This window comes from Aquarana catesbeiana, linkage group LG07, assembly GCF_042186555.1.
Source record: "Aquarana catesbeiana isolate 2022-GZ linkage group LG07, ASM4218655v1, whole genome shotgun sequence".
Taxonomy (NCBI): domain Eukaryota; kingdom Metazoa; phylum Chordata; class Amphibia; order Anura; family Ranidae; genus Aquarana; species Aquarana catesbeiana.
In genome coordinates this window covers 154,224,082-154,248,668 of record NC_133330.1, presented here as the reverse complement: position 1 = coordinate 154,248,668, position 24,587 = coordinate 154,224,082, and the positions used below count along the sequence as shown (strand labels likewise).

The 24,587-nt window shown below is 43.3% G+C and overlaps 1 protein-coding gene across 5 annotated transcripts in view; it reads left to right on the top strand.

Annotated features, from left to right (window-relative positions):
• ATRIP (ATR interacting protein) overlaps nt 1-24,587 on the top strand; it is a 275,160-nt gene that overhangs the window by 180,896 nt on the left and 69,677 nt on the right. For 3 of the 5 annotated variants that reach the window (XM_073592749.1, XM_073592750.1, XM_073592748.1), the window contains one exon: nt 15,322-15,413. The exons of the other annotated variants lie outside the window; for them this stretch is intronic. In XM_073592749.1, the coding sequence (XP_073448850.1) occupies nt 15,322-15,413 (92 nt within the window). The remainder of the gene's footprint in view (nt 1-15,321; nt 15,414-24,587) is intronic. 5 annotated transcript variants of the gene reach the window in all.

The window sequence follows — 24,587 nt, the reverse complement described above, 5'->3', positions numbered from 1 at the left end:
TAGATGAGGTGGAGTCGAAGGATTTCTGGTAGGCTAAACACCCGGGGGGTGAAGCAATTCTTCTGTTTTTCTAAGAGTTACTCCTCGTTGTCTCGTATAGACCTGTGCTTATGTTCATTTGCAGCAGAAATGAATATTTCAAAAGTTACATATGCCCTCAGGAGTGTATTGGTTCACTCCCCCTTAGTGATGCAATTGGAGGTACGCCTACCTTCAGATCTGGCTAGGGACCCGTGGAAGTTAAATGCCTTCTGGCTTCATCTCTTCCCCTCTCATGAGCAAATTGTATCACAGATACTAGAATTCTGGCGTATCCATGCCGATGGTGCGAATATCGACAACACCTGGGAGGCCTTTAAGGCTATGCTTCGAGAAATCTTAATTCGAGAGATTCAAGCTATTAAGCGTAACACAAATGCTCAGAGGGAGGGCATGGAACAGATAGCAGGTGACTTGGAGATGGCTTTCATTGCTGACCCCACAGATAGAAATAGAGAGGCATGGTTGTTGGCCCAGGAGGCCCTTTGCCGCGTCACCGCTTCGGCGGCGGAGAAAAAGAGATTTTTTTTTTTAACAGGCTGGCTTTCTATGAGGAGGGTGAACTCACTGGTTGCCTTTTAGCGAAAAATTGCACATTCCCAACAAGTGTCCTCCTCCATTGGGACGCTACGAACACATACCGGGCGGTTGACTAACTCTCCAACTCAGATTGTCCATTTTGGTGGGTTACTAAAGTTATACGACAGATTCTCTGACCGAGTACCTTGCTAGTATGCAACTTCCCTGCATGTCTGCCTCCTCCAAGAGGCAATTAGATGCCCCCTCGACTTTGAAGGAATTGCAGATGGCGACCACCCCGTTCCCCAACTCCAAAGCCCCAGGAGACGATGGCTTACCCATAGAGGTATATAAACAATATGCAGAGTCCATACTACCTAAACTGCTGAAGGTACTTAATGATGCTAGGGAGAGTGGTGTTCTTCCTCACTCTGACTAGAGCTAATACCATACTAATATTGAAGCCAAATAAGGATCCCCTTGACCCAGGTTCTTATAGGCCAATTTCCCTTTTGCAAAATGATGTAAAGATTTTGGCGAAAGTCCTAGCTCTGCGCTTAAACAAGGTAATCTCCACTATTGTCCACTCTGATCAGTCTGGATTTATGCCCCAAAAATCAATGGCCATTAACTTGCGTCAACTCTTCCTCAATATTCAATCCCCAGCGGATAATGGTGGCGATCGAGCATTACTGTCCCTTGATGCCCACAAGGCTTTCGATGGCATTGAATGGGAATATCTCTGGGCAGTCATGCGCAAATTTGGGTTTAGAGACCAATTTTTATTTCTTGGGTTCAGCTACTATTTAGCGCCCCTGTCGCGATCATCCAGGAAGGTGGCAGGATATCCTTGAGCTTTAATTTGCAGAGGTACAAGGCAAGGATGCCTCCTGTCCCCTCTTTTATTTGCCCTGGCCATAGAGCCTCTAGCTGCCCTTATCCGTTCTAATACTCTTGTACAGGGATTTAGGTATGGGGAACTTCATGAAAAAATGATGCCGATGATACTATGCTATTCCTCGGTAATACATCCACTTCCTTAAGGGAGACTATGACAGTCATAAGGAAATTCAGGGAGTTGTCTGGTCATAAATTGGACTAAGTCTTCCATAATGCTGCTGGATGTGAAACCAGACCCCTCTTTACTGACCATACAGGAGATTCCCCTTTTTGGGTCTTTTCGATACCTAGGCATACAGGTTACCCCCTACCCGCTAGACTATGTCAGACCCCTTTACTCAATTGCTCTTGCGATTGAGTTAAGATATGGAGCAGGCTGAAGCTATCTCTCAGGTGGGAAGGATAAAACTTTTAAAAATGATTATGATGCCACAGTTGCTTTATGTACTGCATAATACCCCCATTGTCATCCCGTTGAAAAAGTTCCGTACTATAAACTAAATTTTTAGATCCCTAATCTGGCAATCTAAACCAGCTAGAATAAAACTAGAGCAGCTACATCGTCCGAAAGAAGCTGGTAGATTGGCGTTGCCCAATCCCTGGCTCTATGACTTAGCCTCACAGTTACAGCACATAGCGAGGGTGGTGCACCCTCGCAAGAACTGGAATTTAATTTATTGGACTCTTCTGCTAAACTCCTTAGTTTTACAACGGGGACAGGGGTGGCGGATGGTCTGGAAGCCCTGCACTTTAGCAAATCTAATAAACTTTATCCTACCTATGTTCTTATGCAGAAGATTTGGAATAAGGTTAGCATGATGCAGGGGGTTTAGGGATTCACTAAATACAGCCCCATCTGGAATAATAACTATTTTCCGGAAATAGCGAAACTGCAATGCGGCATGAAGTAAAAACTATTTGGCATTTCTCACCTGTCCCACATCTTCCGAGATGGGAGGCTGAGGTCATTCTCAGCTCAGAGCTTAGAGAGACCTTTCAACTCCCCTCCACAATGCACTTCTATCACATGCAGCTTCAGCATGCTGTCAGAGCTCAGGGGGGAGCAGACCAATGGTCCTTGGATTCTACCTCCGTCTTTAATTATTTGAGGTCACCACTTATAAAGGATTTATCTCCTGCAGCTATGCTGTGCTACTCAACCTTTTACATGGGGACTCGCCTCATAAGGCAGTGCCTCAATGGGAGCAGGATGTTGGGGGTCTTTGAAGAGGAGCAGTGGGAGGAAGCCCTCCAGGCTGTTCCCCAGTGCTCTTTAAGGCTGGATTCACACATATGCATTTTTAGTGCTTTTTGCAGATTTGCACTACAGTCCATTTAACATGGTTTCCTATGGAACACGTTTTGTAGTGCAAATCTGCAAGATGCAAAAAGCTCTAAAAATGCATAGGTGTGAATCCAGCCTGAATGTGGCTCAGCGCCTGATCCATATCCATGGATCTGTTGCAATTGCTGGCTCCCGCCCGCAATTGCAGTTACATTTTATTTGTATTTTTTTTCCTAAATGATGTCCCCCATACTGGCCCCCCCTTCAGTGCAGAGCAGAGATGGACACAGTCACACCACCCTATTTGGGGGGATCGGGGGAAAACAGACCGCCTGTCCATTTTCATCCGATCATATCTGATCCGTCAGACAGATGGAAAATAGGACCTCCATCCGTCCGTTTTTTGAAGGCAGGATCGAATAGCGTCGGATCTCAACGGACATGTCACCGCTGACATCCGCCGCTCCATAGGGGAGACTGGAGGGTCTGATCAAGTCCGCCTGAAAAACTGGCAGGTGGACCTGATCGGATAGCTGGTGTGAAAGGGCCCTTATGGTAAATTTAGACATGCTTCTAAATCGCCCTTGCGTCTAAAGCACAAGGCTACCCTCCAGAGGCTACTGACAGGCGGTGAGGGAGCGATGCAATTCCTACCTCCTCAACACCTGTTTTAATCCCATTGTTGCCAACAAATGTACCGCAACTACATAAGGCCACCCCCCCCCCCCCCCAACTGCAAGTCTCAACAAAGCCATTCACGTAGGGCATACAACTACAGGGCTGTGTTTAGTTGCAGAGGGACTCTCAGATGTTCCTTGCATCCCCATGCAGGCAGTCCCATTGCTGTCAATTGGAACACAACAGCTGTATGGGAATGCACATGTGTTTCGTGCATTGTTGTGCAGACAGTCATATTCATGTCAATTGGGATGCAGCAGCAGCTGCAAGGACACAGCCACTGCTTCCAACCTGACATATGTATGGGTGCATGTCCCTGACCTCACCCTGTCTGCATTTGGGTCCATGCACCTACACCCACATGGACCCACCTGCCCGAATTCACAGTTCACACTGCAATCTGTGAACTGATCTGAGGGTGTCATTAACTTTGTATTAACACCTGCAGCGGTTCGCAGAGGGCAGTGGAATCACGCTGGTTCCTGCATCACATATGTGTGAAACCAGGCTCAAGGATTTTGCTTTGAGACATCCCAAATCATTTATTATTATAACTGTCTCTGTGTCCTGTGGTGTACGATGAAGAAAATGTGATTTTTTTTTTTTTTTCCCTACATGCTTACCTGTAAAATCCATTTCTTTGAGTATATCACAAGACAGAATTCCTTCCCCTCTTTTGGGAATTTGTTTGCTACAAAACTGAGGTACTTCCTGTGCAGGAGGGGTTATAGAGGGTAGAACTTCCTGTTTGATCTGATTGATCTATTAGTTTTCATTCACCTATAGGTGGCGTATATCCCAAATAGTTGTTGTTATAACCAGCTCTGTGTCCTGTGATGTACTCAAAGAAATGGATTTTACATTATGTAGAAAAAATTTAATTTTCTCTGAATTTGCATTTCATTCAAATGTATTTATGCCTAAGTTTGTAAAATTGCATTAAAAAAAACTGCTGCGCAAATACTGTGTGACATAAAAATTTGCAAAACCGACCATTTTATTTTCTAGAGCCTCTGCTACCAAAATATATAATGTTTGGGGGTTCTGAGTAATTTTCTAGCAAAAATACAGATTTTTACTTGTAAACAAAAAGTGTCAGAAGAAGTCCTAGTCTTAAAGTGGATAATGCATGAAGGTACTGTACTTCTTGGATGTTGTGCCTCTCTATGTGGCTAGGCTGTGAAAAAGTCTCACGTGTGGTATCGCTATACTCAGGAGTAGCAGAATGTGTTTTGGAGTGTAGTTGCAAGTTTGCCTATGCAGTGTGTGAGAAATAACTTGTTAACCTCTTGCCGACCAGCTGCAGTCATTATACGGTGGCAGGTCCGCTCGTTCCCGCGAATCGCCGTACCTGTACGTCGGCTCCTTTAAGAGCCATAGCAGGCACGCACGCTGGCTGCACGGTGGGGGACCCGATGCGTGTGGCCGGCAGCTGCGATGTCCACCCGCGATCACGGGCACGAGAGCCAGAACGGGGATCTGTGTATGTAAACACACAAATCCCAGTTCTGACAGGGGAGGAGAGACAGATCTGCTGTTCCTAGTAATTAGGACCAGCAATCTGTCTCCTCCACCAGTCAGACCCATCCCCCCACAGTTAGAAACACACATGTGGGAACACAGTTAACCCTTCATCGCCTCCTAGTGTTAACCCCTTCCCTGCCAGTGACATTTACATAGTAATCAGTGCATTTTTATAGCACTGATCGCTGTATAAATGTCAAAAGTGTCCGATCTGTTCACCGCAATGTCGCAGTCCTGCTAAAAATAGCAGATCGCCGCCATTACTAGTAAATTAAAAATGACATAAATGTATCCCCTATTTTGTAGACGCTATAACTTTTGCGCAAACCAATCAATATACGCTTATTGCGTTTTTTGGGGTTTTTTTACCATATATATAGAAAAATACATATTGGCCTAAACTGATGAAGAAATTTGTTTTTTTTTTAAATTTTGGGATATTTATTATAGCAAAAAGTAAATATTGTTTTTTTAAGAAAAAATTGTCGCTCTTTTTTTGTTTGTAGCACAAGGAATAAAAACTGCAGAGGTGATCAAATACCGCCAAAAGAAAGCTCTATTTGTGGGAAAAATTTTGTTTGAGTACGGCGCCGCGCGACCGTGCAATTGTCTGTTAAAGAGACGCAGTGCCGTATCGCAAAAAATGGCCTGGTCATTAAGGGGGCAAATCCTTCCGGTCCTTAAAGTAGATGTAAACCCGAAATTTTTTTTTTTTTTATATCATACTGTAGAGTATAAGATTTCCTATCATTTGAGCCCAGTCTTGCCACACAGAGTTAATCCATCTCTGAGCAATCCTCTTTTTTATTGTTCAGTGAGAAAAATCTTGACAAACTGACAAAAACTTTGTCAAATACTCCCCCTTGCTGTGAGTGACAGCCTAAGACACAGACATTATTTTTTAATTTCCTCCCCCACTCCTTTTTTCAGCAGCTCTGCAAGGATTGGCTGTTCCACATCTCAGCATGATTTGGCATGCTGAAGTCATGTGGTTACTTTCCTGTCTTTTCACTGGATGTTAGAGATCATAGCAGAAGTTCAGTTAGAAATACACAGGAGAAAATGCATATTGACAAGGGGAGTGTAGAGGTGGGCAGGGAGTCTACTGACATCACGACTCCACCCACCGAGCTCCAGACAACAGACCCACCCACAGAATCTGCAGTTTTTCAGCTCTCATAACAGACAGAGGGGAGACATTTGACAGGTAAAGATACATGCAGGAGGCATGTATATCCTTATAGATAACCCCTATGGCAGTAGTTTAGAAAGGATGACATTGGGTTTACATCCACTTTAAGTGGTTGACCTTTTCGTGAAAAAAAAAATATATATATATATTTAATGTCTTCAGTTTCCAAACAATTGTGGAAAAAAATAACAACTTAAAAAAAAAAAAACCCACGCCTCTTACTAAATACCTTGGACTGTCTACTTTCCAAAAATGGGTCATTTGGGTGATACTTGTACTGTCTTAGCATGTTAGGGCCTCAAAAAATTAGATAGGCTGTCAATACATCAGGTGTGATCAATTTTCAATGATTGGTACTATAGCTTGTAGACTCTCTAACTTTCACACAGACAAATAATTTACATGGACTGTAGCAGTATAAATTTTGGTCAAAATTTATGAAGAAAAATGACTTTTCTTTATTGTACATCATGGGAGACCGGGCACCATAGTAATCACTATGTGGGTATATAGGCACCTTCAGGACACCACCTTGGACACTGGTATACCCAATACAGGAAGTTCACTCCCTATATTTCCCCTCCTCCTACCAGGAGTACCTCAGTTTTTGGTGTTGGTCACGAGTGAAGATGTGCTCTGAGGAGCTCCAGGAGGGATCCATGCTGGATCTAAATAGCCTCCACAGACTGGATCCATCCAAAGTGCCACTGAGGCCATGGTGGTTGGTACCTGGGCCTCATATACGAAGCACAAGGTTTTGTCTGTAACGCCTCTCTCTGCAGGGCTGGACCCAGGGCTTTTTGGTCATGCTCACATTACCTGAAGTTTTCCTGAGGGGTGCTATACAGGTCCAAGGGAGTGGAACTCCGATAAAAATGGACCCGGTCCTTGAAGGTTTGCTAAACACAGCCCGCCGTGATGGGTGAAGTTTGGATATGTCTGACTTCAGCAGTATCCTGCGGCGACGATAAGGTAAGGGAAGAAGCCTAGGAACTGTAAAAAGTTCACCTATGGTTGTTTCTTCCATGAGTAAAATGTTGTTATGCCTTAAAGTCTCCACTAGAGGGAGTAAATGCACATACCTTAGTACGTGGCTTCTCAGTCAGCTCAGTGTCTCAGCTAACAGCATGTGTGTGGTCTCAGCAAGCCAGGGGGGATTCCTCATCCAGAGAACAGCATGTTTGCCTTCCACCCTGGGGGAAGGGAGGTAAAACAGTAGTTTGTACTCCCCCCCGGGGAGTGCAGAGGCTTACCTATGTTCGCATCCCCAGTGAAGCTCATAACTTTTTAAATATCTTGCCTCCCCAACCCTCCCTTCCTCCCCTCTCGCTGGTCTCCACTGATCAACGTGTTGATGCCGTTTACGCGCGAGAACTTAGGCTAGCTTAAACAGAGGGGAGGACATATTGAATGACGGGGGCGTGGCTTAAGGGCGTGGTGCCGTGTGCAAGTCCACAAGGAGCACACAGCGCAGGAACTGAGGACAAACAGAAGCAGAGACAGAGCAGACGCTTCTCAGCTAACAGCTGCAGTCTGGCACACAGATCACAAGGAGCGCTGGGGGCACGTAAGGTTGCACAGGCATTTCCAGTACAGGAAATAACATTTATACTCAGCACCAAAGCTGAACTTTATTAGCAGCATTGTTTTTGCTGGACTATTGCTCAGCGAGTTGTGCATTTACTACTTAGTGCCTCTGCTTTTTGTGCTCAGCACTATGGCTTCCAAAAAAGACACCACAAAGTTACCAAAAATCCCACCCCCAGGCGCTGGGAATTCCAGCCGTGCCTCCACACTGTCATCCTCTCCTGAAATACCAGATATGGCAAGCCAGGGTGAGTCATTGGAACCAATTGGTGGTGCAACTGCTTCTCACATCCCAGCCCCTGTATACGTGAATGAAGATGCATTTCCCTCTGCCCTGCAGGGCCTAGAAGGAAGATTAGCGGCTTTAATCGCATCCTCATTCCAAAAGGATAGGAAGCGTGTTAGATCCCCTCTCCCACCTCAGACCCTTTACCAAGGGATCAGTGGGTACAGGAAGAGGTGTTACCCTCAAGCGATCAGGAGGAAAGGCAAACCAATGACTCCTCTTCGGAGGAGACAGCGGTGGATGAACTTCCAGCTTCGCAATCTGAGAAATTGCTGGTACAATCTCTTATGAAGATAGTTCGTTTCACCTTCAAGCTACCCCTAACAGAGTCAGCTGAAAGTTCTATTTCTTCTTTAGGTTCCTTAAAACCTTCACAGCCTTTGCATGCGTTTCCAGTCCATGCATTACTAGAACAGCTTATTTATGCTGAATGGGTTCACCCGCATAAGCATTTTCTCCCTCCAAAGAGATTCACAGCACTCTATCCCATGGAGGAGAAATTCACCAAAAAATTGAATGTACCAGCAGTTGATGCTGCGATTTCCAGTGTGAATAAAAGTCTAACTTGTCCAGAAGACCATGCACAAAGGATCCATCAGTTAAAAAGTTGGAATTCCTGTTAAAATCCTCTTTTTCCTTGGCAGGTGCCGTTGCTCAGCCTGCAGTCGCTGCAATAGGCATCTGTCAGTACCTAAAGGACCAATTTAGACAGGCCCTTAAGGAGGTTCCTGCACAACAAGCCCGGGAATTGGCCGAACTACCAAGGGCATTATGTTTTGCCATAGACGCCATGAAAGATTCTATTCACCAGGCATCCTGCCTTGCGCTTGTGCTAGTACACGTGCATAGGATCCTGTGGTTAAAAAGTTGGTCAGCTGAAGCACCATGCAAAAGGCTCCTGACTGGTTTTCCTTTTCATGGGGATTGGCTATTTGGGGATGATTTGGACAAATACATCCAAATGATTTCTAGTGGGGAAAGTACTCTTTTGCTAGTCAAAAGAAAGTATAAATGCCCTTCATTTAAGCGGACTCTTTCTCCTGCGCCAGGGGCATCTGCCTCTAGGCAGTGGCGACGGCCTCCACCGTCAGACTCTAGAGGAAAGCCTCAGGTTCAGGCCCAGGCACCAAAGAAGTCCTGGGGGTGTAAACCTGCAAAGCAGAATTCCAAAGCCTCATCAAGAAGGGGCGCCCCCCCTCGCCAGAGTGGGGGGGGGAGACTTCTGCAATACTAAGAAGTCTGGCAAGAGGGAATTCAGGACAGATGGGTCATCTCCATGGTGACTCTAGGGTACAAACCAGAATTTCGGGAGTTTCCACCATCTCGTTTTTTGAGGTCAAACGTTCCCAAAGATCCAGGGAAAAGGCAATCTCTGTTTCGGGCACTAGACCGATTACTGGCTCGGGGTGATCATACGAATCCCCATAGAAGAGCAAGGTTTGGGGTTTTATTCAAACCTCTTTACGGTACCAAAACTGAATGGAGATGTCAGACCCATTCTAAATCTAAAGAATCTAAATCAGTTTTTGAAGATCCGCTCCTTTCGCATGGAGTCCATCAGGTCAGTGGTGTCTATCCTACTTGGAGGAGAACTTCTGGCGTCTATCGACATCATGGATGCAAATCTGCATATCCCTATGTTTCCTACTCACCAAAGGTTTCTGCGGTTCGAGGTAGAACAGCAGCATTTCCAGTTTGTAGCCTTGCCCTTCGGGCTGGCTACAGCACCCCGGGTGTTTACAGAAGTCCTGGCCCAACCTCTAGCCAGGTTAAGGTCACAGGGCATAACAGTCTTGGCGTACCTAGATGATCTATTACTAATAGACCAGTCTGTGGCTCGTTTGGAGCAAAGCATGTGCATTACAACCAGTTACCTGGAAAGTCTGGTTTGGATTCTCAACCTAGAGAAGTCTTCCTTAAAACTGCTAAAAAGGCTGGAGTACTTGGGTCTGATCATAGACACAGCCCCAGAAAAAGGTGTTCTTGCCTCCGGCAAAGATCAACTCCATAAGAGAGCTGGTGCGGATGGTCAGGTCAAAAGGAGATCCCTCCATTTGCCTTTGCATGAGTTTGTTAGAAAAGATGGTGGCTTAATTCGAAGCGGTTCCCCATGCCCAGTTCCATTCGAGACTGTTGCAAAACAGTATCCTGTCTGCTTGGAACAAAACAATTCAAGCTTTAGATTTGCCAATGCGGCTGTCCCCAAGGGTGTCCCAAAGCCTTAGTTGGTGGTTACTAATCCAGAATCTGCTAAAATGAAGATCCTTCAGACCAGTTATCTGGAAAGTGGTAACGACAGATGCCAGCCCTTTAGGCTGGGGAGCAGTACTAGAGAAGACAACTGTGCAGGGACAGTGGTCAAGAACCGAAAGAGCCTTGCCCATCAACATCCTAGAGATTCGGGCAGTGCGTCTGGCTCTGAAGGCCTGGACTTTCAGGTTACGGGATTGTTCTGTCAGGATCCAATCCGACAGTGCCACAGCTGTGGCCTATATCAATCACCAAGGGGGCACCAAGAGTCTGGCAGTGCAGAGGTGAACCATATTATGGGCAGAAAGGAATGTTCCGTGCCTATCTGCAGTCTTCATTCCGGGAGTAGAGGATTGGCAGGCAGAATGGTCCCTTCACCCCGACATCTTTCGGGCTGTTTGCCAAAAATGGGGGACTCCGGACATAGATCATCTGGAGTCCAGATTCAACATGAAGTTAGTCAACTTTGTGCCCAGGACATGGGATCCACTCGCATGCGGAACAGATGTGTTGGTGACCCCATGGGATCAGTTCTCACTGATTTATGCATTCCCCCCTTATTCAGTTGCTGCCACGACTTCTTTGCAGGATCAAGCTGGAAAGAAAACCAGTAATTCTGGTAGCACCAGCATGGCCCAGAAGGTCATGGTATGCAGAGATCGTAAAGATGGTGGTGGAGAATCCATGGTCCCTTCCACTACGGCCAGACCTACTCTCGCAGGGGCTGATATTCCATCCTAACTTACGAACGCTAAATTTAACGGCTTGGCTGTTGAAACATACATTCTGAAGGAACGTGGGCTTTCTGGGTCAGTTATCTCTACCTTGATCAATGCAAGGAAGCCAGCTTCCAGAACTATATATTATAGAGTCTGGAGGGCTTATGTTTCCTGCTGTGAATCCAAGGCTTGGCACCCTCGGAGATATATCATAGGCAGAATTCTTGTCTTTCTAAAATTAGGGGTAGAGATGAAGTTGGCCTTGAGTACTATTAAGGGCCAAGTCTCAGCTTTATCGGTCTTATTTCAAAGACCGCTTGCTGCACATTCTTTAGTCCGGGGTTTTATGCAAGGGGTGATGTGGATTATAGTTAAATCACTTTTCAGCCCTTGGGACTTGAACTTCGTTTTGACAGTGCTATAAAAACAGCCATTTGAACCGATACAGCATATTCCCTTCTGACAAGGAAGCTGGTGTTCTTGGTGCTATATCCTCAGCATAGAGGGTTTAGGAATTGGCTGCTCTTTCTTGTACAGAGCCATACTTGATTATTCATGAGGACAGAGTGGTGTTGCGCCCTTGTCCAGTTTTTTTGCCAAAAGTGGTCTCAGGTTTCCACCTGAACCAAGATATTATCCTGCCATAGTTTTTTCCAAAACCATGTTCCAGGGAAGAGAAGTCACTACAGTCTCGATGTGGTGAGAGCGGTCAAAGTCTATCTAAAGACGACTGCTCAGATTCGGAAGACTGATGTCTTATTTATTCTGCCAGAGGTTCCTAAGAAAGGACAGGCAGTGTCGAAATCCACTGTCGCCAAGTGGATTCGGCAGGTTATAATTCAGACTTATGATTTAAGGGGTAAGATTCCCCCTTTTCAAGTCAAAGTGCACTCTACCAGGGCGGTTAGTGCTTCTTGGGCAGTGCGTCACCAGGCCTCCATGGCTCAGATCTGTAAGGCCACAACCTGGTCTTCAGTACATACATTCACCAGATTTTATCGGGTGGATGTAAGGAGGCATGAGGATATCGCCTTTGGGCGCAGTGTGCTGCAGGCAGCAGTATAAGTCCTCAAGTCTGGGGGTGCACTACGGGTATTCTCTCCCTCCCTCTAATAGCATTGCTATGGGACGTCCCACATAGTGATTACGATGGTGCTCTGTGTCCCATGATGTACCATAAAGAAAAGAGGATTTTTATAAAAGCTTACCTGTAAAATCCTTTTCTTGGAGTACATCATGGGACGCAGAGGTCCCTTCCCTCTTTTGGGGTTTAGGTATATTGCTTTGCTACAAAAACTGAGGGATCAGTTAAAACTAGGAGATGTACAGATTGCACAGTTAATTTATGTGAGTACATGCATTTTAACTTAAATAAAAACTGATGTGTTTGGCAATACTACACTATCTGGTACTCCTCTGTTCTTATACATGTGGACTCTGCTGGTACTGAGGAATTCAAACACAGGGACCATCTGCTCCGGTCCAGGGATCCCAAAGAGAGACTACCCCCTGCAGCATTATTCTTATGCAATTGTCCCATTGCCTTAAGGTAAGGGACCACCCTTTACTTGTGTGTGTTTCTTGCATGAAGAGGACGGACACACTCTCTCTCTTTCGGCACCCCACTGGCTGTGATGTTACACACTGAACCTTAAGGAAACTAATCACTTTATGGTCCACCCTTATGCTGTTACTGTGACACACGTCTGATGTGTGTAAGGACATATTTGGGATTTATGTGATAAGGGCGAGAGGTTCTGGGAAGTGACCAATATACACGCCACTTATTCACTTTGCAATTTTTTTTTTTTTTTGCGTTGTTTGCACTGATTGCAATATTTGCTGGACTTTGCACAATATTTGTTTATTTGCACTTTATTCAATAATATGTGACACACATTTAGTGCGTATTACGATATAAATATATGATGAGGGCGATAGGGTCTGGGAAGTGACCAAGATATACGCCATATACTCATCCTGCACTTTTGCGTTGTTTGCACTCATGTGAAAACTAGGCTGGTTTTTGCTTAATCTGTTTATTGGCACTATATTGCACACTATATATGTCATTTAGTTATTTTATGCAATAAGAATTGTTTCTGATTTTTGTTTACACAGGCATATATTTATAGGATATTCTTATGGATAATTTTTTCTTTTGCTAGTCACATTAGCACAACAGCACTTTAGTTTTTTATAGGGTTGTCCCGATACCGATACTAGTATCGGTATCGGCACCGATACCGAGCATTTGCCCAAGTACTTGTACTCGGGCAAATGCTCCCGATGCTTCCCCGATACCTAAAAGTCAGCTGTGATCGGCGCATGGGGGAGATACAAGCTTCTCCCCCAGCGGCTTTCAGCTGCTTTAGTGACACAGCGGTGATCGCTCACCGCTGACTGTCACTGCATTATCCTCCATGCCCCCTCCTTTCCTCTGTGCCTCTCCGCTGTCCCCCTCCGTTCTTCTCTCCTTTTCTGTCCCCCTCCGCTGTCCCCTCCGTTCCTCTTTCCTCCTCTGTGCCTCTCCGCTGTCCCCTCCGTTCCTCTTTCCTTCCCTGTGTCTCTCCGCTGTCCCCTCCGTTCCTCTTTCCTTCCCTGTGTCTCTCTGCTGTCCCCCTCCGTTCCTCTTTCCTCCTCTGTGCCTCTCCGCTGTCCCCCTCCGTTCCTCTTTCCTTCCCTGTGCCTCTCCGCTGTCCCCTCCGTTTCCCCCTCCGTTCTCCCCCTCCGTTCCGCCGTCCTCCTTCCTTTGTGAATAGACAGAGTCAGCTGACTCTGTCCATTCACATAACTGAAACATTGTAATCTCTTGTGATTACTATGTGTCAGTTTATGAATGGAGAGGAGCCGCTGTCTTCTCTCCATTCATTCTCAGTGCAGCTGAGGCTGCAGAGAAAGGGACTGGGGAATCTCTATCCTCTGTCTCTTTCTCTGTCTCAAGGGGGAGATATCAGAGGTCTGTTAAGACCCCTGATATCTCACCAAAGCCCCCCAACAGGGCTGATTAAAAAAAAAAAAAAAAAAAAACATATTGCAATAAAGAATAAAAAAAAAAATTATTGTAAAAAATAAAAATTGTAAATTAAAAAAAAAAAAAACAAAACACACACATACACCGTTCACCCCCCCCCAAAAAAAAAAGCACTGTTAAAAAAAAAATTTAAAAAAACACTGTCACGTGACATAAAAAAAAAGTATCGGTATTCGGTATCGGCGAGTACTTGAAAAAAAGTATCGGTACTTGTACTCGGTCCTGAAAAAGTGGTATCGGGACAACCCTAGTTTTTTATATAGACTGCTACGCATGCATGAGGATTGAGGATGTCTATTCCCTGTATGCTTAGTATTGATATACTGGACACATATTGCCGCTTCTAACATGAAAGAGTGCCTTACAGGTTACACATCGTGCACATTGGCACCGTTCAAATATATATGATTTTATTTTTTTGTGTATCTAGTTTACACTGTTAGAGGTTATATACCCCATTTCTAGGTCAGCGCAGCACCCACTTTTTATATATTTTATGCCTAAAGTTACGCAACTGGCTTTGAGCCCAGGTTCACACTAGTGCAAACACAGACATCGCATGTGATTCGCACCTGCTCTGCGGTGCCGATCGCATGCGGTGTCTGTGCAATGTGAGATCAGCCATACAGTTGTATGGCTGAACTCGCATTGGATTTGCATGAAAATAGTGCAGGGACTTTTTTTGTCCCACACTGGAATCGGATAGCATGAGTGTTCTCACCTATGCGATCTGATTCCTGTTTGAGTTCACAGTTCGCACTGCGATCTGTGAACCGATCTGGGGGTGTATTGACACCCACAGCGGTTTGCAGAGGGCAGTGTGAACTGCCTGTGGGAGAGATGTGGTGCGGGATTCGGCGCTGTAATCACGCTGGTTCCCGCATTGCACAAGTGTGAACCTAGGCTGAAAGCCATCAATAAACTTTTGTGCGACTAGTGGTTATTAATCCCAGCTGTCACTGACCCTTCCAGTCCCCATTGACAGTTGGGTGGTTCCTTATAATCTGGTCACTGTCAACTATTTGACTGCATGCAAGCTAGACGCTTTGTTGACCAAATAAGCATTCAGCCTGCAGGTGACAGTGTTCATCTGTTTTATTACCGAATTTGAAAGGTGCATTTTAAAGTATTTAAAATTAATTAATGCTAAAAAAATTGTTGACTGGTAGCCAAATTATTCACAGTGTTATTGTCAAGTTAATGAATGCTTGCCAAATTTTGCTTGGGCATCTTGCCATGAACTGTATGGATGTGGAACCATCTATATGATAAAGAATAGTAATGTGTTATGTTTTCTTTTTATGGCAGAAAGTTGTATCCTTCTTGCTTTGTATATGTACATCACTTTAAAACCAGACAAACAGGCATCTGAATCACTCTGGGTACAGTTTGAGTATGAGGTAAGTAAAGAGCACTGTGGGTTTTTTTTGTTTTTTTTATAATCTGCCACAAAGTTTACAGTCATTACTTAAATGTTTAGTACAGTATCATGTTCTTGCTTTCTGCTGACTTATGGCACTTTTTTGTATATACCATTGTATAGTGTGGTTTTAAATATATAACTTGTTTTTCTTCTTTACAGATTTATGGATATGTTATTTGTTTTCCTCCTCTTAAAGGGCTGTCTAAAGTGGTTTCACATGTGCTTATTTAGTTTGCCGTGTACTTTAAATGATGCACGGAACCTTGTGCAAAAGCTCATAGTCTTGTGCCCACTAAATACGACATGCCATGTTCTGCTTCATATAGGATTTGGAACTTTCTGTTTTTCAGAGAGTTATGCCGTGTACACACGGGCGGACTTTTCGACCGGACTGGTCCGACGGGACTAATCCGTCGGACAATCCGACTGTGTGTGGGCTTCATCGGACCTGCAGCGGACTTTTTCGGACGAAAATCAGACGGACTTTAGATTTGGAACATGTTTCAAATCTTTCCGACGGACTCGAGTCCGGTCGAAAAATCCGCTCGTCTTTATGCTAGTCCGACGGACGAAAACCGACGCTAGGGCAGCTATTGGCTACTGGCTATCAACTTCCTAATTTTAGTCCGGTCATACGTCATCACATACGAATCCATCGGACTTTGGTGTGATCGTGTGTAGGCAAGTCCGTTCCTTTGAAAGTCCGTCGGAAAGACCATCGGATCTTTGATGCCGAAAAGTCCGCCCGTGTGTACACGGCATAAGGCCTAGTGTAAAAAGAAGGTAAGACAATATCCTGGTTGAGACGGAAAGCAGAAACCAACTTATGTAAAAAAAGACAGCTGAGGACCTAGAACCACTTTGTCATGGTGAAGAATCAAAAATATATTTACAGGAAAGGGCTGCCAATTCTGAAACCCTACGAGCTGAAGTAATGGCAACCAGAAACACAGCTTTCTGCATCAGAAAAATTATGTGAAGGTCTTCAATAGGCTTAAATGAAGATTTTTGCAGAACAGAACAAATTGAGTACTGTCCATGATACTTTTTTTATTTGCACTAACATATCATTTTTCATGGACGAGCTTTTGGGGTGCTAAAACTTTTGTGAATCAGTACTGCTTGGACCTTGAAGATGGGGGCACACCCTGAAAGCTCGTCCATGAAAAATGATATGTTAGTGCAAATAAATAAAAAAAAGTATGACGGACCGTACTCCATTTTCTCTGTCACAATTGCACTAATACAGCTACGATCACCTCAAGTATGCAGAACAGAACCAAATTAAAATCCCATGGGTATAAAGGTGGCCTGACCACAGGAGCAATACGCATGACACCCTGTACAAAGGCACGCACCAAGGAATTAACAGCATTCGGCCTCTGAAAAAGGACTGCAAAAGTTGAAATTTGACCCTTGGTCGAACTCCAGGCCTGACATACAGTGCCTTGCAAATGTATTCACCCCCCTTGGTATTTTTTGTGTTTTGTTGCCTCACAACCTGGAATTAACATGGATTGTTTGAGCATTTGCATCATTTAATTTACAGAACATGCCCACAACATTGAAGATTTTTTTTTTATTATTGTGAAGCAAACAACAAATAGGACAAAATAACAGAAAAAGTCAATGTGAATAACTATTCACCCCCCTAAAGTCAATACTTTGTAGAGCCACCTTTTGCGGCTATCACAGCTCCAAGTCGCTTTGGATAAGTCTCTATGAGCTTGCCACATCTTACCTCTGGGATTTTTGTCCATTCCTTCTTGCAAAACTGCTCCAGCTCCTTCAAGTTGGATGGTTTGTGCTTGTGAACAGCAATATTTAAGTCTGACCACAGATTTTTTATTTGATTGAGGTCTGGGCTTTGACTAGGCCATGCCAACACATTTGCATGTTTTCCCTTAAACCAAGTGTAAACCAATCAAGTGTTGTTTTAGCAGTGTGTTTGGGGCCATTGTCCTGCTGGAAGGGGGACCTCCGTCCTAACCTCAAATCATACACAGAGTGGTACAGGTTTTTCTTAAGAATATCCCTGTATTTAACACCATCCATCTTTCCCTCAACCCTGACCAGTTTCCCAGTCCCGACTGCTGAAAAACATCCCCACAGCATGATGCTGCCACCACCATGTTTCACTGTGGGGATTTGTTCTTTGGGTGATGTGTTGAGTTTGCACTAGACATAGCGTTTTCTTTGATGGCAAAAAAGTGCAATTTTAATCTCATCAGACCAGAGCACCTTCCTCCATACATTTTGGGAGTCTCCCACATGTCTTTTCGCAAACTCAAAACGTGCCATTTTGTTTTTTGCTGAAAGTAATGGCTTTCTTCTGGCCACTCTGCCATAAAGCCCAACTCTATGGAGTGTACGGCTTATTGTCGTCCTATGTACAGATACTCCAGTCTCTTCTGTGGAACTCTGCAGCTCCTCCAGGGTTACCTTAGGTCTCTGTGCTGCCTCTGATTAATGCCCTCCTTGCCCGGTCCGTGAGTTTTGGTGTGCGGCTGTCTCTTGGCAGGTTTGCTGTTGTGCCATGTTCTTTCCATGTGGTTATGATAGATTTGATGATGCTCCTAGGGATCATCAAAGATTTGGAGTTGTACTTCTCAACAACATTGTCCCTTACTTGTTTGGAGATTTCCTTGGTCTTCATGGCAGTGTTTGGTTAGTGGTGCCTCTTGCTTAGGTGTTGCAGCCTCTGGGGCCTTTCAAAAAGGTGTGTATATGTAATGACCGATCATGTGACACTTAGATTGCACACAGGTGGACATCATTTCACTAATTATGTGACTTCTGAAGGTAATGGGTTGCACCAGAGCTTTTTATGGGCTTCATAACAAAGGGGGTGAATACATACGCACATGCCAATTATCAGTTTTTTATTTCTGAAAAATAGTTTTATGTATAAATTTTTCTAATTTTACTTCACCAACTTAGACTATTGTGTTCTGATCCATCACATATAATTCAGATTAAAAAAACATTGAACTAAAGGCTGTAATGTAACAAAATAGGTAAAAAGCCAAGGGGGTGAATACTTTTGCAAGGCACTGTATATCAACCCGTTTGGAGGAAAGCCAAGATACAGCCTGCAACCTACTTGCAAGGATGCAAACTCCTAGCTTCATGCTAGGTAATGCAAGATTTCCAGGTCCTATGAAAAATCTTCCTTGAAGTAGCCTTCCTAGCTCTCGAAAAGAGTCAGAATAACCAGGTCAGAGACTCCCCTGTCTTAGGACCCTGGCTTCAATAGCCAAGCTGTTAAAGCAAGCAACCGTAAAGGACAGTAGATTGGACTTTGTGACGGGAGTTTGAGATAGTCTGGAAGGACCCACAAACTGTCCACCGACATGTTCAGAATTGTAAGCTGAAAAAAATTACTGCGCTATCCCCAAATGAAAAATTATATGTGAACAAGCTGCAACCATGCAATGTGAGACACATCCATTTGTTATACAAATCAAAATTAAAAGGCTGTGCTGCAATAAGTGACATGAAACAAATAAAATAGTGAATACATCCTGAAAAGTACAATGTAAATTTCTATACGTGAGTTATAACAGTGATAATATGACCCACACACTAGTAACCAAAGAAAAATTGTTAATAAGCAACGTAAAGTTTCAAATGCAGAGTGCACAAAAGTATACAGTTCATATAAAGTGCAAAATTTATGCCAGGGAAAAAGTGGTGAACTTCCGAATGGTGTATGGCATATGGTTAGATCACCAGGGATTCAGTGATAACAGAAAAGCTCCTCCACCGATGTAAAAAAATGGCCCCTTACCGACTCTTTAGATCTCTTTTCGGGAGATCAAGCAGGCATGTGGCTGTGTAACCCCAGCCTCGGGTATGGACCGAGAAAGTGACACTCATGGACCTCTATGATGGGAATCCTCTGTGTGGAAAATGGTCACTCGTTTGTCATGTAAAGATAAGTAACAAAAGCTCCCATAGCGTAACAAGTTTAAAACACTTTATTTATAAAAAGTTAAAAGAATCACACTCACAGTGCTGTAGAAAAAGAATCGCATAAACAGTAGCCGGCCGGCTGCACACTGCTGCCCGTATCTTCCGGGATCAGCGAGGATCGTGGTGACGTCAGCACGTCGCTCCTCCCTACGCCGTTTCGTCAGAGGTGTCGTCTTCCAGGGGCACGGGAATACCACATTCTCTTGGGCCAAGCTGAGGCAATCAGAATCAGCTTGGGCGATAAGAGTCACTAGTATTCCCTCCATCTGAATTCTGCGGACTAGACGCGAGAGAGGCTGTAACAGAGGGAAGGCATAAGTTAGGGAGATCCAACCAAACAATAATTAAAGTGCGCTATCCTTGTGCTAGGTATACACTAATAAATCACATCGCAATAAAATATACAAGACGATCACATTGTGAGCAACTTGTATCGAAAACCCACGGATCGGAGTCAGTTGTTGCATTATTCTAATTTCCATCCGCCCGGGGTATTTAAGTCTATACCCAGGAGCCAATTGAAACGGGTGTCTAGAATTGTAAATGAAACAGATACGAGAGAAGAACGGCTGAATGCGTTGGAAGACAGACTATGCCAGCAAGGATACCCAAGTGATATGGTTCATCAAGAACGTATCAACTTACACCATGATAGAGAGAAGGATGTAGCTCGCAGGCTGCCTTTCATCTCACAGTTTCACCCGTTTTCAAACCAGATCAATAATGTAATTAGAAAACATTGGTCTATACTAAATAAAAATTATCCTACTGTTCCTGAATTTAATCATCCTCCACTACCCTCGTATCGTAGAGGAAGAACGTTACGTGACAGACTGGTTAAATCAAGATCAATACAGCACTCCCATCCCCCACATGACGTTTCTGGGTCCCCCCAATTATGGTTCTTTCCCATGCCTTTCTTTTACTTAATGCACTAGTATGATAAAGGGAAAAAGTTTTTGTCATCCGCACAAAGGATATAATATTAAGGAGAAACAACTCAAAGAGTAAAGGATAGAATTGCAAGACACAAATATTCGGTTCAGGACAAATTAGAAAATTTACCATTATCTAGACACTTTGTAGAAAAAAAGCATACAGTGTCTCAATTAAGGTATATGGTCATTGATGGAGTACCCATAAACAGACGAGGCGGGAATAGGGAATTTGTTTTGAAAAAACATGAGGTTCATTGGATTACCGTTTGGACACTTTACAGCCCAAAGGGTTAAATACTGATTTTGACCTGTATCTATCTGTTTCTTTAGAAATTATAAGTATACACAGATGTTTTTCTATATACCATCAGATAATGTAAACAATGTTCTATCTAATATGACTACGTTTACATTATAGTGATAAATGATGTTACTGGATGATGGATCTCTTCTTCTTTCCTGTAGATGTGTTGAAAAAAAGTTTTTTTGTTTTTTTTTTGTTTAGTGAGGAATCAAGTACACCTGTGACCGATAAGTCGCTCCAACCACTTAAAATAATTTGAATAGTTGAGAACATGTTGTTAGATGTGGACTAATTGATTCCAGCTTAGTTAAATGTGGTAATCAATGATTTTTTGTATATATACGATGTGATGTGTGTTACCAGTTGCAGACATACGATTGTGAGAAAGGGCGTTATCTGTTGAAGCCTGAAACGTCGCAGCCAGCTGCATCTGGTGCTTGTATGATGTTTTTGAACTGATGTAACCTACTCTTTGGAAACAAATTTTCTTATGCAGCAATCCTTGCCGTTTGTTTATATATGTGTATATGTGTATATATATATATATATATATATATATATATATATATATATATATATATAATGTAAATATTATATTAGCGATGCACTGATACCATTTTTTTTTTTTTACAACGGGTACCGATACTTTTTTCTTTTTTTTTTTTTTTTTTTTTTTTTTTTTTTTTTTTAGTACTCGCCGATAACTACCGCAACTGTTTTGTTTTCACTTCAGCTGTCAGCAATGGTACAAAGCATTGAAAAGTTATTTACAAATTAAATAGATTTTTTTTTTGTTTTAATTTTGCGCTTTTTCAATGTGAAATGTGTAAATATATATTAATATATATGTGTAAAAATATTCACTAACAAAGCAAACAAAAAAAAGTTTTAATTGTTTATGGTTTATAAAATAGACGTGAACAAAAAAAAAGCAGGAAAATAATTAAATGGAGGAGAATAGGGAGTTAATTAAGGCTGATTAGAGTAAATTAAGGGTTTATAGGGGGCTAAACAGTAGAGCATTTCTTCATCCCTTTTGATCTACAGATGAAGAAACAAAGATTCAAAAAGAAACAACATTTCTTTTAATTTTAGTGTTTCAGCGGCTGAGCAATGTTGGTAATAAATATTGCCAGCTGCTTTTTATTTGACGGCTACAGTTACCAGACTTCTTTAACACTTCAGCTGTCAACAGGGGAGACCCACTGACAGTTCAAAGAACCGAGCCTGAAAGTATCGGCGTCAGGTATCTGTGCATGTGCACGAGTACCGATACTTGTGCAAATACTCAGTATCGGTGCAACCCTAATATATATAAATATATGTATATATATATATATATATATATACACACAGTATCTCACAAAAGTGAGTACACCCTTCACATTTTTGTAAAAATTCTATTATATCTTTTCATGTGACAACACTGAAGAAATTACACTTTGTTACAATGTAAAAAGTAGTGAGTGTACAGCTTGTATAACATTTAAATTTGCTGTCCCCTCAAAATAACTCAACACACTAATTAATGTCTAATGGCAACAAAAGGGAGTACACCCCTAAGTGAAAATGTCCAAATCGGGCCCAAAGTGTCAATATTTTGTGTGACCACCATTATATTCCAGCACTGCCTTAACCCTCTTGGGCGTGGAGTTCACCAGAGCTTCACGGGTTGCCACTGGTGTCCTCTTCCACTCCTCCATGACGACATCACGGAGCTGGTGGATGTTAGAGACCTTGCACTTCTCCACCTTCCGTTTGAGGATGCCTCACAGATGCTCAATAGGGTTTAGGTCTGGAGACATGCATGGGCAGTCCATCACCTTTACCCTCAGCTTCTTTAGCAAGGCAGAGGTCATCTTGGAGGTGTGATTGGGGTCCATGGGGCCCAGTCTCCGAAGGGAGGGGATCATGCTCAGCTTCAGTATGTCACAGTACATGTTGGCATTCATGGTTTCCTCAATGAACTGTAGCTCCCCAGTGCTGGCAGCACTCATGCAGCCCCAAACCATGACACTGCCACCACCATGCTTGACTGTAGGCAAGACACACTTGTCTTTGTACTCCTCACCTGGTTGCCGCCACACAAGCTTGGCACTATCTGAACCAAATAGGTTTATCTTGGTCTCATCAGACCACAGGACATGGTTCCAGTAATCCATGTCCTTAGTCTGCTTGTCTTTGGCAAACCTTTTGCGGGCTTTCTTGTGCATCATCTTTAGAAGAGGCTTCCTTCTGGGACGACAGCCATGCAGACCAATTTGATGCAGTGTGCGGAGTATGGTCTGAGCACTGACAGGCTGACTCCCCACCCCCACCCCTTCAACCTCTGCAGCAATTCTGGCAGCACTCATACATCTATTTCCCAAAGACACCCTCTGGATATGATGCTGAGCATGTGCGCTCAACTTCTTTGATTGACCATGGCGAGGCCCGTTCTAAGTAGAACCTGTCCTGTTAAACCGCTGTATGGTCTTGGCCACCATACTGCAGCTCAGTTTCAGGGTCTTGGCAATCTTCTTATAGCCTAGGCAATCTTTATGTAGAGCAACATTGTAACACTTAACTAGTCACATGACACCGGGGAGGGAAAATGGCTAATTGGGCCCAATTTGGATATTTTAACTTAGGGGTGTACTCACTTTTGTTGCCAGTGGTTTGGACATTAATGGCTGTGTGTTGAGTTACTTTGAGGGGACAGCAATTTTACACTGTTATACAAGCTGTACACTCAGTACTTTACAATGTAGCAAAGTATCATTTCTTCAGTGTTGTCACATGAAAAGATATAATAAAATATTTACAAAAATGTGAGGGGTGTACTCACTTTTGTGAGATACTGTGTTTGTATGTGTGTGTGTGTGTATATATATATATATATATATATATATATATACCTTTGTTCTGGGAATATGTTCACTCATACACCCTCTATCCCACTCTCGGTGTTGACTGTTTTCTACCAATTCCAATCTTGTATCATCATTCTATATCTGCAGTGACACATAAGCTGAATTTTTTGCACTGGGCTTTCCTTTCCCACTTTCTTGGCATCCAACTAGTAGTTACACTACATATGCTATCACTCAATAACTATATTGATCAAGTTCTTTACAGATTTCATTTAGGATCATTGGCTTTCTTACCATTAACTATACAAGGGAGATCCACAATTATCCTGAGGCCTTCTCACGTGAGCCTTTACAGCCACGGGCAGTACTCCCACAGCTCCCAGTACAAACCTCCCCAGACAACCCCCAGTCCACAGTATCACATGTTGTATTTCTATGCATTATGTACCTATTGTTCATTGATATCCAATTATACATATGTTCCAGTATGTTATGATCCAGTTGAAGTTAATGGAAACATTTTTATCTGGGATGAATATAGTAATGCAAATTTTCTTATTTGTCGATGAGTCCCTTTTAACCATTTCCTGACCGGCTAACGCAGATAAACTGCGGCAGAATGGCTCTCCTGGGCGAAATCCCATATGGGTACGTCCGTCCTTTTAGTGGCCGCCAGAGGGCGATAGCTGCTGGCCATGTGCGATCGTGTGCACGAGAGCCAGCACAATCCCTGCTCCGTCAGGGTAGAGGAGACATATGGTTTGTTCCTACTAAATAGGAACAACGATATGTCTCCCCCCCTCAGTCAGTCCTATCCCCATACAGTTAGAACACACTGAGGGAACACACATTACACACATTGTAAAAAGTGCTGTGGTCAGGAAGGGGGTAAAATCTTCCGGGGCTGAAGTGGTTAATAAACCTGCTCTCAAGAAAGATCACCATCTCTTATTATATTATGTTAAATATTGTATTTGTGTATGTATGTGTGTGTATATATATATATATATATATATATATATATATATATATATATATATATATATATATATATATATATATATAATTATCAAAGGCAATCC